The sequence below is a fragment of the Corvus moneduloides genome, chromosome 6 (genome assembly GCF_009650955.1).
Source record: "Corvus moneduloides isolate bCorMon1 chromosome 6, bCorMon1.pri, whole genome shotgun sequence".
Taxonomy (NCBI): Eukaryota; Metazoa; Chordata; class Aves; order Passeriformes; family Corvidae; genus Corvus; species Corvus moneduloides.
This window is the reverse complement of record NC_045481.1, coordinates 3504976-3523967: the sequence shown is the minus strand read 5'-3', so window position 1 is coordinate 3523967 and position 18992 is coordinate 3504976. Positions and strand designations below refer to the sequence as shown.

Sequence of the window (18992 nt, the reverse complement as noted above, 5' to 3'; positions counted from 1 at the left end):
CAGTCCAGACACTCCAAATGCTCCCAGGCAGGGAAGCCAAGCACATGGTGCAGTCCTTCGTCCTCAGTTCTAAACACTGAACTTTGTAAATCCAACACTGGATTTTTTTTTTTTTTAATTGCTTCTTAGGAAAAAAAACCCAACATTCATCAGACCTTGGCTTCTCCCTGAACCATCCCTTAAGGAAACAGAAATCTGCATTTTACAACGTTACAGGAAAAAAAAGCCTGCAGGCAGCTCAGCATGGCAACACTCGGAACCAACCTACTTCTGGACGCAAAAGCTTGCTCTGTGAAACAATTTTTAACAGCAGTGCTGTGCAGGAGGGACAGTTCCAGCAGACAACGTAATAAATGATGTATAAACCAGCCCACGCTCCCCAGCCAGCCTGGGGGGAGGGCACGGATGGGGTAGGGTAGATAGCAAGTTGTCCTCTGGATTTCCCTGCTCCAAGAACAAAATAGCCTCATGATATTATTTTATCCTCGTTTCCCCCCTTGTTCAACAAAGGTGACCAAAATCTCACACCCTGTTCGAAACAGAATGACCTCACTGGCCCCTTATCTAATTACAAAATATTTTCCTCTGCTGCTCCACTCCAGCCTCGCAGGGACTTTCCTCGCTGCTGTCAAGCCTCAAGTTTTCCAGAGTCTTGGGTGGGGGGGCAGGAAAGCAGCTTCTTTCCCCTTGCCCCTAACCAAAATGAAGCTGAAGGCCTTTGATGCCGAAGGCTTTGGCAAAACAACAGCCTGGAAGTTGTTTTGCTGCTGGTCCGGGTGCAGCCGAGGGAGCAGATGGAAGTTTGGGTGAAGCCTGTGCCCCGTTAGAGGATGAAGTCGGGGATTAAGGAGAGATCCTGATTTCCCTCTCCCTCTTCCCAGCCGATTACAAGGCGGCCACACCCTTCTTTTAGATTCCTAATTTCATTCCTCCTGGTTGTCATCATGTCTGCAGTGCAGGGAGGCTGAGCAGCTCCGGGAGGGGTTGCTGACACCCGGGGGGTGGCAGGAGCAGGTGAAGGCAAAAAATAAAACCAGCACATCCTTTAAACCTCCCTGCAAAGCCTGAGCTCACCAAGCCCACATTTCAGGCTGCCAGGGCTCGATTTTCCTTCTCTCACTGTTAAAGAACAAAAGCATCCGCCTTCAAACCCTCTTTTGTCCTCCTCACACTCCGACACCAGGCGAGCCACTCCCTGTGATCCCAGGGCAGGTGGAGGTGGGCGGCTCAGCCTGGCCCCCACAGCCAGCAGTTTTCCACACCTTTCTGCTCCAGCACCAAAGGATAGAGAACAGGATGCGCCAGGTGCAGGGCCACCCCATCCCTGCCCTTTCCAGCTGCTCCCTGGGGTTGGCAGGGCAGAGGAAGGCCCAAGATGAGCCCTATGGGAAGGTGGCACCGGCTCTTCTTGCACCAGGTCAGAGATTTTGGCTGCTCCAGCCTGAATGGTGAGAGCCAGGAGTCCATCCGTGCCCTGAGAAGGGGCAGAGAAACAGCAACAGCACCAAGTGGGGGGAGAGAAGGGACATGGCCAGGGCAAGGGCACGGCTCCCTGGAACATGGCTGCTGCTCCCCTGACTGAGCTGGACGCGGCTGCTGGACTGGCCAGGGTCCACTCCCAGACTTCCAAACCATCCACCCTCCGAGGGGTGTAACGGGAGGCTGAGGTCTGGCTCACAGCACGGCAGGACAGGAATGGATCCAGGGAAATTCTCCACGCTCCGCTCCCATTCCGAGTGTGAGGAATCGCCGTTCATCCGACACAAACTCCGCAGGGCCCCTGGGAGGCAGCGACTCACAGCACTGGGACGAGAGGCCAGGGGCTGCAGCAGAGCAGGGCAAAGCACTGCAAGGATTCTTCTTGCAAGGGAAAAATTCCATACAGAGCAGATAGGAAAGCTTCCAGCACATCACAGAGCCAAGGCACCTCCACGCTCGTCCTGCTGGACCCACACTCCGTCCTCGAGCATCCAGGGAACAGGTCAGGTGCCCACACAAGAGCCAAGAAGCAGGATGACCAGAAAGTGCCCGTTTTTGCAAGCTTTACACACCTAGCACCAGAATTCCCGATGAAAGGAGCCTCTGCTGCATGCAGGGCTGGCAGGAAGGAAAGGAAAAGCTGGAATCTGTGACAGTTAGAGCAGGGAGTTCTCCAAGTACTAGAGATTTGGGGGTTTTTTGTTTCTTTGTTAGTAGGAGGACAGGTTTGCTAGAGAAAGCACACTGCACGTCTGAACTACAGCACAGCACCAAGTTTCTGCATTTTTATTTTGGGGCAAAAGTCTTACAAGAGAAAGTCTGGTAAGGCAGATCTAGAATGCACATTTTATTTACGTAAAAAAAGAACCCCAACCAGACAACACGGGTAAGGTAGACAAGAACTTTTTTTTATATTCTGACTATACAATAATATTCCTCTCTTTTTTTTTTTTTTTTAATCCACTGCCACACTACTATAATGGATCTGCTCTATAGTCTAAGTTTCAGGTTGTCCAGTTAAGTTGTCTGCAGCTTCTTTAAACACGTTGACCTTTACCTATTTAGAGTTTCTTCTCAGAAACATTCATATATTATACAGGATATACAGATTTTGAAACAAGACACTTAAAAACACACACACCTATAGCCGCAACACTGGGATAGCTGCATTGTAGGGTTACCTTGTTCAGCCAGCTGTAGACTCTGTATGTACATAATTAGTTTTTATAGTGTTATTTACAGAGATGGACTAAAAGCTCTCTTTTAATCTAAAAGGTAAAGGCTCTTGTGTTTGAGTATGTGCAGTTTCATAGCCCTGTGAGAAAAAAAATCATCACGACAACTATATACACTGTAAACAGCACAAGGCATGAGAATCTTCTTCTCCTCCTCCTCCTCCCCCAAACAATCTCACAGGAAAGTGTGCACTAATATTCCTCTTCCACCTCTGCTCCCGCTCCTCGGGTTTTCTTATGGATGGCGCGGTTAAAGCTGTGGCAGGCAGGGACCCAGTGATTGTCATGGAGACCCAACTTGCAGCCCGGGATGCCCTTCTGGGAGCGGTGGCAGCACATCCAGTAGCCAGGCCCGTAGGGCAGAGCCTGGCAGTAGGGCTTGGGATGCCACCGGCACAGGGACACGTCCCCCTTCACGTATTTCTTCTTGCACTGCTTGCAAGGGTCTTCCCGATAGCGGGGGTCGCGGACCCAGCGCGAGTCCGCCGGCCTGATGTTGTAGTACTCGATGATGAATTTGAAGTAGTAGCAAGTGCATTTTAGGGCAACCAGGCTCCTGGTGGGAAGCAATCCAAAGATTTTCACGATGATGTGGTGAGGCAAGAAGGCCATGTACTGCTGAGGCTCCAAAAGCTGCTGGATTTTAAACCTGGTCTCCAGAAAGTCATGCGAAACCTGCCGCTTTAGGCAGGAAGCATCAAGTACTTGCAAAGCCCCTTCTGTGGGAGGGACAGAAGGGGCCAATGGCTCTGTAGGGACACTGCTTCTGACACATGATCTACCAGATGCCAGAGCATCCTCATCCTCATTTTGGGCTACTTTCCCTGGCTTCTCCTGGGTATTCTCCTGCTGTGGCTGTTGCTCGTGAGCAGCAGGCTGCTCACCCTGGAGGAAAAACAGCCTCCCTGGGAGTGAATCCTCACCAGAACTGGAGCTGGAGTGCTTCTCCTTCCTGCACCCTTTCTCTGTCTTGGTGACTGATATACTGATGCATAAGGGCTCCTTCCTAGCAGGATGCTTTGGGAAAATTACAGACTCTTTCGACGTACAATCAACAGTCGTGTTCTTGCTCTGCAAGGGATCCGGTGGCAGCCTGGCAGCAGCTGGACATGGGGACAGCAGAGCCCTGGGAGGCTCAATCTGTGCTTCAGTGTCATTCCTGCCAGCTGTCATTGCCAACACCGCCTGGGCAAGTCCCGAATTCACATTCCCCACCCGGGTATCCAGCCCCGAAGGAAACGGCTGCTGGGCAGAGGCAGCGCCATCCCACAGCTCGGTGTCACCCAGAGGGCCACAGCGGCCTCCGTATCCAGCCTCTGCCACCCCTGCCTCCCCCAGCCCGTCCCCCTGAGCCGGGACCCCCTTCTCCACCTCTCCCTCAGGCTGGGTGCCACTGGCCAGGAGCACCCTGCCGACATTCCTGCGGAAGCTGTTGTTCCGGGAGAGGCTCCCAGCCTCCCGCTCGCTCTGCCGCCTCAGGCACTCGGACTCCAGCTTGGCCACCATGTCCAGCACGCGCACGGGCTCGCCCTGGGGCTCGCCAGGGCCCCGCTCCGCGTGCGCCTCGCACGCTGCGGCCAAGGAGAAGGGGTCTGAGCCGGGCAGGGCGGCCTTGGGCTGGGCGCTGAGCCTGGTGGCAGAGGCGGCCGTGCAGGTCTTGGCACAGTCCACGAGCAGGGCGCTCGCCCGCTGCTCCAGGAACGCCACCATCTCGATGACCGACAGCGAGCGGCCCGGGAACGCGCCCTCCGCGCTGTCACTGCCGAAGTGCACCGAGCAGTGCTCGATGCCGCAGGCGAAAGGCTCCGGCTGGGAGCACCTGGCGTTTGCCTCCCTCATTCTTTCCAGCTGAATTTTGGCTTTTTTAAGATCCACCGATTTTTTCCTGCGTTTGGCCGTTCTCCCGTCGATGTCCCACGTGCTCTTGATTTTCATGGAGCCCGTGCGGGCGTTGCTGCTGCACTGCTGGGCTGCGAAGAAGGCGATTTTCTCCTTGGTGTTGCCAGGTTTCACCACAGCCCAGACATCCAGCGGCCCTTCCCCTTCTTCTCCCTGGTGGATTGTTGCAGACAGGGCGTTCTTCTTCTCCCTGGCACTTGGACCATCCGCTGGGCCTTTCCCGTTCATATTGCACATAGTATTTGGATAAATAATCCCCAGAAGCTTTTGAGATGGAGTCACGAGGGAAGGTTTTGGGAAAACGCTCAGTTTGGTGCAGTTGGCGTATTTTTCTCCTTGTGCTGGTCCCTGGTGGCCTCGCAGGGAATCCTGGCTTATTTCTGGGGATCGCTCTTTCTTCTGTAACTTGAGATATGGCTTTAAGTGCATACCAGAAACCCTGGAAAAACAGAGAGGGAAGAAGTTATAGTTGCAAAATATGCCTGTGTGAAGGTGGCCCAGAGCAGGCACCAGCCCACACCTCGAGAGGAACCACATGAGAAAGGAAAAGAGCCACCAAGGTTGCAAAATCCACCCTTGGAGAACTTCCTGCAGTAGGAGAGAACTTCCCATTAGAGAAATCTGTTTCCAGGCAGTTGCAAGGAGAAATTCTAAAGTTTAAGTTGTATCAGTTGTGAAAACATAGCTAGTGGTTCATTCTTGAGCTAGAGCCATCCTTCTGCCTGCTCCTTCCTCAATCCAGTTGCAAGGCACACATAGGTCACAGGGTTTATCTGGACATCAGCTACCACACACACTCCTTTCAGCAGATAAAGCGAGGTTAAAGCTCAAAAGGGAAATAAGCGAGAGTAATTCTAATAATCAGAGATCCCAGGGGATATCTAATCTCCTAGCATCACCCGAAATCACAGAGTGGTTTGGGCTGGAAGGGACCTTAAAGCTCATTTTGTTCCACTTCCTTCCACAGGCAGGGACACCTTCCACTATCCCAGGTTGCTCCAAGTCCCATCCTTGGACACTTCCAGAGATGGAGCAGCCACAGCTTCTCTGGGCAATGAAACCTTTCCTTTAGTATATTGATAATGGCAAGTTTGGTGACTTTCCCATAAGGGTCCCTATGTTATACATCAGATGCTCCCCCCAAAAGTGACAGCAGCATAGCATGCAGCTGAGGACACCCACTCTCAAGGATGGGATTTTACAGTCAAGAATTCCAGAGCTGAGAAGGACCCCTTGGATGCTGCTGACACTGCAGCAGCAGCCCTCCTGCAGCAGCCCCAGACTCCTCTGTCCTGTCACACCTCCACAGCCATCTTCTATTCAAAGCTCGGGAACACTGGAGCCCAGGGCACTGCCACACGGGATGCAACCACCAGGAGACTCCAGGCTCTTCTCCCAAGAGTATCGCATAAGCACATTACAGAACTAACTATAGATTACGTTTCCATGGTAATCTTTGAGTTGTTGCACTCAAAGGCCTCCTCTTTGGGGATGATCTGTGCTCGAGAGTTGAAGAGCAGCAGGTTCAATGCCACGTTCATTATGAGCTGACACAGGCACACTCAGGCACTGAACACGCTTCCCTTGAGAGCCAACACCAAGAGAGTTGCTTAAGTATGGTAACTTTGTACGTTTCTAGCCTAAAACCAGCTTTTAACTAAAAACCTCAATTTGTTGGTCTATAAAGTCCAACAAATTTATAAGTGATGCTGCCCAAGCAGAGGAAGCCTCCAGGACTCGGAGCAGCCATGCTGCTTAACCACTGCTTTCCCCGGAGATTTGGTCCCTCCTTCTGGCCCTAATGACAAGAAGGGAGGGCAAGCACAGAGATTTTGGGGAGGTGCAGCAAGAGGAAGGGCTTAGTTCACCTTTCTACACTCCTCTGGTCCAAGCAGTGCTTTGAAGGCCAGGAAGCAGCCACTGGAAAGGCAGATTCCTTCCCTCTGGATTTTTAAGGGAGACCATCACCTGGCTCTTGCAACCAGACAGTGCCAAAACCACCTGCATCTCACCTAAAGACTGTGGGGGTAAGAGATGTCAGTGCTGCAGACACACCTACCCAGTCCCTGGGTTAATTCTCTCCCCCTGCCAATTCCAGCTCGTTGGAATTGGGTCACCTCCCAATTTAGTCTCCTCTGCAAAACGCAACTGAGCTACTTGTTTGCCTCCTCAGTTGGATGCTAAAAACTAAAATAATCTCATAAAAATAGAACTTTGGGGCGTTGAAATGGATGCAAGAAGAGAAAAATGGGAAATCAGGACTGCTGGAGTTTGCTTTGGCCTCATTTTTCAAAGGATCTGCCGCATTGTGGTTGTACTTCACAGCAAAGCAGGGTCAGGCCACTGATATGCCCTGGCCAAAGCCCAGCCCAGAAGAGCAGCAGGTGAAGCACTGCAGCAAACTGCTGCAGAGAACAGTGCCTGCAGCCTTCCCTTCCAGAAGGACATTTCCCAGACTAGAGAGAAAAGCTCCAGTGGCTGCTCGCCACCGTACCCTGGGGAGAAGAGGTGAATGCAATTAAAAACACGACTTTGCATGCTGAAATCTCCTGAGCCAGGAGCAGAAGATCAAATTTCATTCATGAGTTCTCATGCCAAGGTGTTTGAAAGATGAGCTGAGCTTGTTTTTAGAAGGCTTTCGTCAAGCAGTTTTCAGGAATCCAGCAGGACAATCAGCTCGACACCCTTCATTAAGAGAAGCTGCAAATGAAGGTGAGACCAGGTATTGTATGAATAAAAACAGAACCAAACTGGTTACCCCAACAGGCTCAGGGGACATGTTCAGCCAGCAGAGTTGGTTCAGCTGCTCCCAGCTATTCCTGCTCTATGGAGAAAGACAAAGGGTAAAGTTCTGCCTTACCTATTACAGATTTCTTGTTTAAGGTTATATTTCCTCCTGTGTTTCAGTTAGTCCCTGGCTCAGCCAACAATACTATTTCAGGTTGAAAAGTTATAATTTACATAACAAAATTATGCCTTAGTCAGAAGTTTTACTGCCAGAATAATTGCCTCATTTGAATTCAGCATTCAGTTCATTGCACATGTTTTAATGGATCCGGATTTAAAGAAAACCTTCATCTAATAACTTCAGACAGCTGTAAAGAGCACTGCAAACTCCACGAGACCAGCTGCCACCTGCCTCAGAGTTTTCCAGCAGCAGGGAAGAGAACTTTCATTTTAAAAGTCATCTTAGCAGTGGGCCTTACCTGAAAGCGTCACTTGAAAAAAACGAGCCCCCACCTCACACACCCTTTGCTGTGGACATTGAGAATGAACTTTTAGGCAATCACAGCTTCTTCCCTGCACGTCAGCAGCACATTTCATCTCTAGCTCCTAGAATTAGAACAAGGCTTCCCAGCAGAAATTGCTTTGAAGATGAACCAGAGCCCAGTCCCCACCCACAGACTCCCCTGTTTCTCAGTGCTGGCAAGCAGAGAGCTGTGGCAGCTGCAGGTAAGCTTTTAAATATTTAAAGCCACCAAAAATAGTTGTTAAAAGGTGAAGTCACATATTCCCTATGAAACTTCATTCCAGAATAATTCTGTTTGCTTTCCTCCACCCTTTAAGTTATCAAGCTCTCTAATTTTATCTTTAGAGACAACGACTCTTCAGAAGTCCACGGGAGCAAACATAAAAGGTTTTCAATCCCAAGTGTGCGGTTTTAAATTGCTGATAGGAGAGAATTCTGCCAGGAATGATCAGCACTGAAACAACGAGCAGTGCTGCCTTTATACTGTTATTCCATCCTTAAGCTGATGAAATAAAGGGGCCAGTTTTTCTATTTCTAATCAGCCGTGTCTGAAAAACAGGATACTTGCACTGCTGGAATGACACTGCTGTTTTTACAAGTCGTAACTACAGCTTGTTTCCACTGTAGTTTTATCAAGTTGGTTACTACACATTGTTGATACAGAAATATATTCCTTTATATGAGCTCAGACACTCACACCCCCCCCTCCTCTCCCCACCCAAGGGAAGACCCATAACCCACTGGTGGACTCCCCATCCCTGAAAGTGTCCAAAACCAGGCTGGATGGGGCTTGGAAGAACCTGGTCTAGTGGGAGGTGTCCCTGCCCATGGCAATGGGTTGGAATGAGATGGGCTCTGAAGTCTTTTCCAACCCAAATCATTCCATGTTTTGGAATGGTGCTGGAAGATTCTGGCCAGCTTGGTTGGCCAAGCTGGCCAGAATCTTCCAGCATCCTTTTGTATCTATGCATGTTCTAAATCACAGCAGCCTTAAACAAGAATATATTTGCTTTAGTGGAAACTCCAAAGTTGGAGGAAAAACTGTTAGAAAAGACTCCATTTTCACAATTCCTTTGTAAGGTCCACAGAGAGCCCTTAATTCCCCTTGTAGCTCCCAGGTCAGGGACTCTGCTGATGCCCTGTGCAGCCAAAAGATTTCATCTGGCCAGCAAGAACAACAACAACAAAAAAGCATAATCTTCACAAGCAGCATGTTCACACTGCAAGTTTTCTGGGCAAAGCACCGGAAGGTTTTATTAGGGTGAAAATTTCCATCAAAACCCCCAAGTTTCCTATGGATTTCTCCTTGTAAACACCAACTCCAGTCGACAAAAGCTCCTCGCGTTGCTGACTGCACACCCAGTGCCAACTACAGCTCTGAAAAACCCCTCAGGACATTCTAACACAAGGCAGGGGCCAAAAAAAAAAAGGGAAAAAAGAAATCAACAACAATAAAAACCCCACACCTCTGGCAAAGCATTTCTCCTCCCTGGCATCCCAGTTCTCCGTCCACAGAGCTTTCCTCCGCCATAAAGGCCACTGACAATTAGCAAGGACTGAGCACTGAGTGGGAGTGAACCACGGTCAACCACTTGTTATTTCTGGAAGGGCTTGGTGGGTCCTCTGGGCTCGATCTCCAGTACCATTTCCATCCCCTTTGCACTGCCAGGGCAAGGCAAAGCAGACAGAGAGCTGCTTCAAAGGCATTCCACGGATTCTGCCGGGGCGGGAAAGTCCCGGGATGGAAGGCACTCTGCTACTCATAGAGTTTGTTCTGGAGCATGGCAAGGGTCCAAGCTCGGAGAAAGGAGGGCTGGGAAGCACCATGCTCCAGAGCAGGGGTGGGTTTGACTCTGGCAGCCGTGGAAGCATCTGATTTCCTGAAAACCCACTCCCCTTGGAGCAGCAATTACTCCTGACCCACCTCCCAACATCTCCAAAATGCCTCTTGCAGGAAAGGGAGAGCCAGCGAGGATTAGAGTGGGATTTGAAGGCAAACAGAAGGCATGTGGCTGCTGAAGGAGAGCTCTCTGCTCCAGTGGCCAGCCTGGGGGAAGTGGAAGAATGCCAAAAACGTGGGGCAGAGCTGGCCCAGAAGAGCAGAGGAGCTAAATGCAACGTAAGAATCAAACTCCCAACTCTGGATCCCTCCCCAGCTTGTTCGCCTGTGTCAGGTGCTCAGATAACCTGACTCTGGGGGAGACAACACCCAAATACAGCTGCACACAGCACAGCCAGGAAAGCCACCCCACAAAGCCCATCACCTCCAGCACACAGAGGTTTCGGGTGACAGAGCGCACCCCCAAGCCCAACACAGACCACTCCACTTTGAGGCTCCCACCCATTAATGTTTTGAACACATTTTACACTAAACACACACACCCCCTTCAGTAAAGCACAGTTGCCTTGGCTACTTTCTAAATTTTGTACAGGAAGAAGTGCCACTGCTTCGCCAGGCTTTTGTACAGAAGCACTTACCATGAAGGGAGTGATGCAGCAGCAATTCTTCGCTGAGCCTCAGGAAGCTCAAAGCCCTGCTTCCCAGCCATGCCAGACATGACAGAGAGATGACAAAGCAGAAGGGAACAAAATAAACTGAAAGATTTGGAATTCAAGGTTATCAGCTGCTCCAGAAACGTATACCTCGGAGATGATGGGATGGCACACGCGCCTGTCATGGGACAGGATGAGAGGAAATCACAGCAGAACAGCAAGATGAAAACTGGTGGTTTTATAGGGCTTCTGCTGAAAGCTGCCCAGAGCAGCCCAGGTAACTGACACATGTCCTTCTGGAAATGTTTTACCTTTATTAATTTGTTTTCTGATTTATGAAGTGCAAGAGGAGCGAGACCTCTCGCCATATCACAGCACAACAAATTTCTTCTGTTAATGAACCAACAGAGAGTGATGCTATTTATAGCCTTCATTTTTGTGCATATGTAATGAGAACACATGAAAGGTTGCAGAAATTAACCTTGGACCACACGATCAGTAACAGACTCAGCATTCAAAATAAAAAATAAGCAAAAGTAGAGCTGAAGGCAAGTTATCAGGCTGCTCTTTTGAAACTCAAGACTGAAAGAAACTGGTTCACGAAGTCAGCTGGCGTGTGGAGGACTTCACACAGCATTCTCCAGGAGTCAAAAGGTGTTTTCATTATTAAGAACACATCCCAAACAAGATCCAAAGAAAGTCCAACTGGATGTGATCCTTCTTCGTGAAGGATACCAGAAGCAGACACAAGTTTTGGGTCATATCACTTGGAAACTTCTTTCTTAGAGATCAAAAAGTCTAGGAATAAACATGAGAACTGGTGCAGCATTAAGTCACTGCAGAGATATTTAACAACAAAGGAAAAGTGAAAGGTTTTTTTAGTTTGTGAGAAAAAAGAGAAACAGGGCTGCAAGCAAGGGCAGGGCAGAGATCAAGAGTACAACACAAAATACCAAATTTGACTTTGCACCATTTTTAAAGAGGGGAGGTAAGGGTGATGATGAGGGCAAAAGCCCAGGCATTAATCTGAACAAGAGCATTGGCAGGGGGAGGATTAGAGAGCTTCATAAAAATTGTGAGGATTGGCTCATCCCAGTTTTAGAATCCAAACCAGATAGGCTCATGCACTGCAGGCCAAGAAACAGGATTTATAAACCTCTTGAAAGGCAACAATAGGAGGTAATAAACATGTGGCACATTGGAGGGGGCACTGCAGGGGAGAAAGAGAAGGAGAATGATTGCAGCCTCTCCAGTGCTCGTATTCTGACTCCAGTATAAAGGTGCTTTGCAAGCAAAGAGGATTAATGTGACACAGAGAAAAAGGGGGAAGAGGGAATAGTTCAATATGCCAGACTAACCTCAAGGTTCTCAAAACAACCCATCTTTTTAAACCAATCTACTATATCTTACTCACATGGACTTCAGAGAGCACAAAGAGATTTACTGGTTAAGACAGATTGGCAGAGAAATGGGAAAACAGACAAAGGAGCTGTCTCAGCAGCAGACAGCCCCAGGTGATGCTGAATAAGAAAATACCAGCCTGGAAACCAAAGACATGCCTCAAGAATCAGCCCTGGGAACATCTGATTTTGTTAGGAATGACCTCAGCACTAATTCTGCACCCACAGAAATAGAGGCAGTTCCAAAACAGCAGAGGCACAAAGCTCCAAGTAAAAGAAACTGAGGAGGGTTTTGAAATGCAGTGATGCACCAGCAAAAGGAACATCTATACATTTTGGAAGTAACTGAGGTGAACTGGCCACCATAGAGACATCCATGAAACAGGAACGTGGAGGTGATGCTGTGACAGCAGTGACAAGCCCTCCAGCCAGACCAGCTCCAGAGCACAGCACACACTTTTAGCCAGGACTGAGAATATTCTGTGAGGGGCATCACCCTAAGAACAACAGCAATTGCTTCTCAAGAAGCTACTGGAGAACACTTGGGTCACTTAGCACAACAAAACCACCGGTGAGGGTTACAACCCCATTTTACAGAATGCAGAAGAAGAGGTAAACCGCTGAAAATAAGCAGCTGTCCTTAGGCAAAAGGAAAATAAAAGGAACAGAAACTTAAATGAGTCTATAAACTGTCATGAATGTTCAGCCTGGGAATTAAAAGGTTCCTAACTGCACAGCAAGATCTGTCATCTTCAGTAATGGCTTAATCTACAGGAGGAGAGAAGAAAAGATGCAAGAAAAGATGTAAATGTTTTTAGGCTGGACTAAGTTCACAAAAGGGATTATGAGATCCTGCTTGAGAAAGCAAGGAGCTGGGTGACCCAGGAAGTCTTTTCCAGCACTAAATTACCATGAGACTAACATAGCAAGTATATGCTGTCTACACAACCACAAAGAACAAAGGTTAAAAGTTTGCTTTAAACCCACACAGCCTTTGGAAACCAAAAAGCTGGCGCTCTTCCTCCAGACTGAGGAAGTTTAAGAGCCTTGGTTTGAGAAAAAGAATTTAAAAAAAAAAAAAATGCACATATATTTTGAAGTAGCTTGAACTCAAACAAACTGGCATGTCCTTGCATTTGCATGAGGACAAGTTGTTCTGCACGGTGTTCCTATAAGGAGACACAGTGAGAGGCGTTCACTTAATTGTCACATAAGCACAAGTGTTTGAAATCAGTCGTGCATTTCTCCTTAATAAGAGACACAGGAGAGTGAGCAATGCAAAATCTGAGCTTAAACTAATCTAATTACTTAGTCCACAGTAAGACAAACCACAACAATGACTGCCAGCATTTCCACTTGCTTTAAGCTGCCTGCATGTTTTAATGCCTACTCTGACGAGCCTTTCGCCAATTAAGTTTTATTTCAAAGTCATGTTTCCCAAACTAATTTACAGCTGTTGCTAGAAAACCCAAGGATTTCTCCAAGTACACTACCAGCTGTAGTGAATCTGCAGTTGTCATTATCAAATAAAAACGTCAAAGAACATTTCTGCCCTTAAGCCATTATAACGCTTCCCTTGAACACTACCCAAAAGTCAGAATTTAGAGCAAACATTTGAGCGACAGCACAAGACAATAGGAGAGGACAAGGAGAAGGCTAAAATCGGTGCTGGACACTCAGCTGCAGGCAGAGCAGCCAGTCTGTTCATACCGTTTGACTTGATGGAAGGTGGAGGATGTGGAGTTCAGCGGTTCCCTGTGGAGGCCAGCTCTGCAGGAACTCTTCATGGTAACGACCTCTCCAGCTAAGGCACCTCGTCACAGCCAGTCCATCCTGGGCTACACCCCAGGCTCCCCCATCAGCTCTGCCTGCCCCACACGCAGCTTCACCGTGTCTCTGCCACCTAAAAACTGAACAACAGAGAGCTACGTGAGAAGACCACAGGCACAGATGATCAGGACACGGACTTTCCCATGAGAGAGAATAGATATATATAAAAATATAAATATATACAAACACAAACATGCTATGCATGCATAGATACAAAAGATATGTATTCAGATATAAAAGAACATCATCATGCCAGTATTGCAGCTGGAGTTCCTGAACACCACTAAACACAAATTAACACGCCCCACCACAGCCGGTCTGCACACACAGAGTTTTTTCACCTTATATCCAACTGCAGCACTACCTTGGCACCTCCCACGGAACACGCTGTCTTCCCAGCTCCATGTAAACAGGACGCACAAGATCTCTCTGCTTGTTAGCACCACATCAGGCTTTGGAGGGAAGTAGCTGCTAGCAGTGAGATTTGAGGCTGCCAGGAGTTACGTTAGCGCTCTAATCAAAATAACGTGGTGGATTTCATAAAAGGACAGAAAACATGTCACCACGCAGCCTCCAAGTCTTGTGAAAACTGCCCTGTCTTTGCATCACATGCAGATAAGACAGATTACACCAAAACAAAGCTGTTCTGCAGGATCTCTTTTTCTCCCTGGGTTGCTGCCTTCTACACCTTGTCCTTGGAGCAGACACTCTTACCGGCTCTTTAACGCACTTTGATGGAGAAAGAACAACAACCTTCGAGCTGGAACATTAAAGGGAAGAGTGACACAGCAAAAGAGCCCTGGAAAACCTCAAATACTCCAGCCTGAGCTGCCAGCAGATTGTTTTAGAGACTGTTTGCTTCCTCTCTAGAGGACCATGCACAATGATGCCGTAATAAAGGAATGCCATTTGAGGATGCTAACTATGGAGCTGTGCCCCCAGGGGATCTGTGATTTAGTGCAGCAGGTTGTTCTCTCCTTTTCAGCAGCTTTGCCTGGTGTTCCTACTGCTGCCTACCCCTGCTTTTGCAGAGATGGAGCCTCTCACATCACCCCCTTCCCGACACCTCCCACACAGAAGAGCCCCCACTATACCCAGCTCAGCACAGCACTGCTTGACCGGTGTAGATCACAATCAATGCTCCCACTAAACACTCCTGGCCTGGAAAACCTACTCTTGGTAGCCACACTTGCCAGGAAAATTATGAAGGATGAACCTTCCAGGCAGGAAAAACAGAAGCTGGTTTAGATGCACCTGACTTGATGTCTGCTACAGCAATTTCATGGTTCGTCTAATGGTGGTGAATAAGAGGTTAAGCGTTTGCCTACACTTGAGTAGCAGGAGCCTAAAATAATATATAAAGTATTATATAAACACATTCCAGTCTTCATGAAGAAATCTCTGCTGAGCTCTACACAAGGCTAAGAAACGTGTGGGGTGGAGGAGACACAGGCATGGCAGAGGCAGAGCAGGAGGAGGAGAGCACGTCCCCTGCTCCAGGGATCCAGGAAGACCAGGAGTTAGGCTGCTGTGATCAGCAACAGCAGAAATCGAAGCTTTGTAGTTAAACACCGTTTTCATCAGACTACCCAGAGTCTGTAACAAGGACCTACCTCTACAAGTGAAACCTAGGCACAAAAACCAGCTGTTTCTGATGTTCTGATGCTGTAAAGATATATATATTCACAAACAGTAATGCACAGAGAAGAAAAAGCATATGCCCAGTGCTTTAGGAAAATCAAACACAAAACCGTTACTTTCCCATGAACCATCAGTAACAGGCACTGAAATTCTGACTTTTCTCCAAGCTTTTGTCTGGCTCTCCTTCTGGCTTTACTGACACTAGCATTTCAAACTCAGCAGGAACTGTATCACAGAACCATGATTATATCCACACCCAAATAAACGCAACCACACCATTTCAAGAATGCCACTCACTTTTCCAATAGCTTAAACCCTCTCCATGGATTCCTGGTTAGGAATACCACATGTTTTGTCCTAGTCCCACTCCTCTGGAGATCAATTGAGAAGATAAAAAGCCAGACAAAGAATTGAAACCCAAAGATATCTTGTTTGCAGTAAAGAGCTCGAGAAGCAAAACCATCAAGAGAAGTGGTTCAGGGCAGGAGCAGCCACAACCCTGATCCAAGCATAGGCATTGTATGGTGGGATTTCGTGAGTTTAGGAAGGGACCAGCAACTACTAGAGGGAAGCAAAAGCTGACAAAATAAACACAGCCAAGTTCAGATGGGCACTGCAGCACAGACCCAACCACAGCTCCATACAAAGCATGCTTTTTCCCCCCCTCTGTAGCTGCTGGGCTATAGAAAAGAGCTGAAATAGACTATTAATGCCAGCAAGCTCCTGACAAATTCCTACTGTGTGAGGAGTAAAAAGCTGTGCTTGTGAATTAAAAAAAAAAAAAAGGAAAAGAGAAAAAAAACCCCAGCATTTAAGCTAGCAGATATACTTACTGCCTTTTAACTACCACTGTTTCTGTACCAAGGCTGATCCTTAGCAGAAGGAGCTGCAGCCGATTTGTTAAGTTTTGCACAGAGTTGGGTACAGCCCGAAAAACTGAAATACAGATGCACAGAGAAACAAAACAGAAGAGGAAGTTAAAACCCTAATCGTGTTCTTCTCCCTCTCTGAAACCACCCCCAAACATATGCCCTTCTGCAGAAGATGTGGGAAGGACTCGGGTTTTGGCAGCAGAAAGCATCACATCCTCTCAGCCGCGGACGGCAGCTCAGGGAGCGGTCCCACAAAATTCTCCGTCTTATCACCAGGTTTGAACACTGCTGCAGCTTAGGAAAACAAATGTATCAACTCAACCAGACCGCAGTCAAGGTCTCCTCATCCGTGTAGCAATTCACTACAGCTTTTGATATTTTGATAAGTGCAAGGGCAAGTGTGTTTTAGCTGTAGCAACAGTAACTGATCAACAAACCAGTTCAAAGGGTGGGCACATCCTCTCAGAAAATTTACTTTCTTGAAAGGAGGCCATGGCCTCAGGACTGGATCTCAGCAACAATCACCCTGTTGGTAAAAACATGTGTCAAAACACATTTGACCACCCCACCTCCATGAAGGGCAAGCTTTGGGATGCTCCACAGGGGTGTCACACTGGATTAGCTGGGCAAAGAGTGTCAGCACACTCAGGATGCAGAAGGAAGCAGCAGCAAGTGTTTCAGAGCAGAGCTCAGAGGAGTTAATACCAAAAACAGTCATTAGTGTGGAAAAAGTCAGTGCTGAGGCTTTATAATAAGATAAGGGTATTTGTTTTCTTGCAAGAACCAGGTTCCATGTCCATTCCCCCACCAGTGAGCTCAAGCTTAGGTTGTTCCGTGATCCTTGTCTCCAAAAGAATAATGCACCCGATGTGAAATTCTGCCATTCCCCAGCCTAGTCATCCCGCCCTCCCTCCCCATAACCCCCGCAGGACACCTATAACAGCACCAGATTCTCCTAAGCAAGAGGCTTTGGCAAAGTTTCCCTCATCTCAACATTCCCACTGGGAACAATCCACAGCAGCTCCCAGCCCATGTCTGACAGTGAGATGACACACCAGGTCCTCAGCCTCTTAGACACCTATAGGAACACAACCATTTCTTTTTAACCATTCTTCAGGTAATCTCTACATATTTAAAACACCTTAAAGAACTACCTTTTAACCCCGGAAGAGCCACCACAGGCACCGTTTGCCTTGTGAAACCTTGTGTGCTCAGCTTCCCCTCTGTTTGATGGTCAATCAGATCTGGTATTATCTGATCTAAAGGCAATGAAACTGCCACAAGGGCTCCATCTGGAATCGATGTGGGGGAGCTTCCTTTGTCTACTCCCACACCAAAACCAGCTGATGGCACTTCTGTTAGGCACCAGGAACCAGAGTAGGCAAAGCAGCAGGACCTGGTTACCACTGCCCTTTGCTCACTTCCCCACCAAATTCACTCCAGACCTTCCTTCTCAAAGCTCCTCCAAGCTCCCATCCTTGGATCACACCAGACAGAGCAGCAACTTAAATGAAAACTGAAGATTCCCATGTAATCAGAGGCCACAAAGATGATGAGGGGTCTGGAGCATCTCTCTTATGAGGAAAGACTCCAGGACCTGGGCCTGTTTAGTCTTTCACACCTTCCCCTTTATCAGCACTGCCTCCCTGCCTGATTTCTCACCTGAAGCCTCTCAAGGAGCTGCACTAGGTCAGAATTAACCCAAAAGTAGTCAGCTCCCTGAACCTACTTACCCCTGACCTGGCAGGAACTCACAAAGCCCAGCAGGACAAGGTTCTCAGAAACTCAGATTGGACTCATCCATCTCCAATCCACACCTGGAATCATGCTGGAAAATGCAGCTGCTACAAAGTGGGTTTTAGCTTCTTTCAAGTCAGTGGAAAGGAACACTTCTGAATGCACAGTGGGGAAAAGCCAGAGTGTGTCAGCAGGGAAATGAGCATGTAGGGCTCCAAGGCAACATTTGACTCCTCACTGCTGTCAAACAGCACTCCTTGCTGTACTGATAAGCATGTGAAATGCTCATTCCAATGAAGCACTACAGGGAGAACCTGTTTTCCTTCCAAGATCATGTCAATAAAGAATGAAAGGCTCCACATTCATGGCTCACATGCTTTCTTAGAGTGGGGTAAGTGTTGGAAGGACTAAGTTGTCCGCTCAAAAGGAAAATCTCAGAAGGGAAAAAGAAAATAAAGGAAAGACAAGCTCTACTGCACCCTCTTAGCCCTGCGTGAGTATTGGGAAAATATAATATTACAAATGTTTCCCTTGTTCAGCTATTCCTGAAAGGCTTCAGCTGCCTTGCACAATTTGGGTAAGGACATCACTCGCTGCTCAGCTGGGAAGAAGTTAAGAACTGGCTCATTAGATTTGTTCTGCTTGATCCAAGACGAAAACAAAACCAGTAAATCCCTCACTGGGCAGTGCTGCTGCAGCTCTGGTGACAAACACACGGGCCTCACACATCACTCTGCTTTCTAGAAAGCTGCCTTGGCACCCCTTGTCACTGTCGCGTGCCCTGAATGACAAACTGGGGGTAGCAAAGACCCCCCAAGTGGGGCTGTGGCTGCTGCACCCTCAGCTCACGGGGCATGGGCAAAAATCCTCCCTGAACACACTCGAGGCCACATGACCCACAAGCCATGTCTGAATTATTTAGCTGATAAAACTACACTTGTTTTGCCATGCAGATTGTGAATTAATGAAAGCTCAGCTGAAAGGCTACTTTCTTGGGGTGAGAGGAAGGAGAAAGCTTCCAGAAGCCTTCCTATTATAGAAGCAATAGAGCTGGTTCCAAATATAGTAGAGCAGCACTCCCAGAGCTCTGGAGACATCGTGCCCTGGTTTTGTGAGGCTGAGGTCTCGCTGGATTGCTCCTGCACATGCAAAGATG

The 18992-nt window shown here is 48.1% G+C and overlaps 1 protein-coding gene across 10 annotated transcripts in view; it reads right to left on the bottom strand.

Moving 5' to 3' along the window:
- Positions 1–2237: 2237 nt before the first annotated feature.
- FBXO34 (F-box protein 34) overlaps positions 2238–18992 on the bottom strand; it is a 39523-nt gene continuing 22768 nt past the window's right edge. For 4 of the 10 annotated variants that reach the window (XM_032113361.1, XM_032113359.1, XM_032113362.1 and 1 more), the window contains 2 exons: positions 13467–16163; positions 2238–5052 (listed from right to left, as the gene is read on the bottom strand). In XM_032113361.1, coding sequence (XP_031969252.1) covers positions 2907–5052; positions 13467–13543 — 2223 coding nt within the window. In that variant the 5' untranslated portion in view covers positions 13544–16163 and the 3' untranslated portion in view covers positions 2238–2906. Of the gene's footprint in view, positions 5053–13466; positions 16164–18992 lie in introns of those variants that run through there. The other 6 variants (XM_032113366.1, XM_032113360.1, XM_032113365.1 and 3 more) reach the window with 6 other exon arrangements.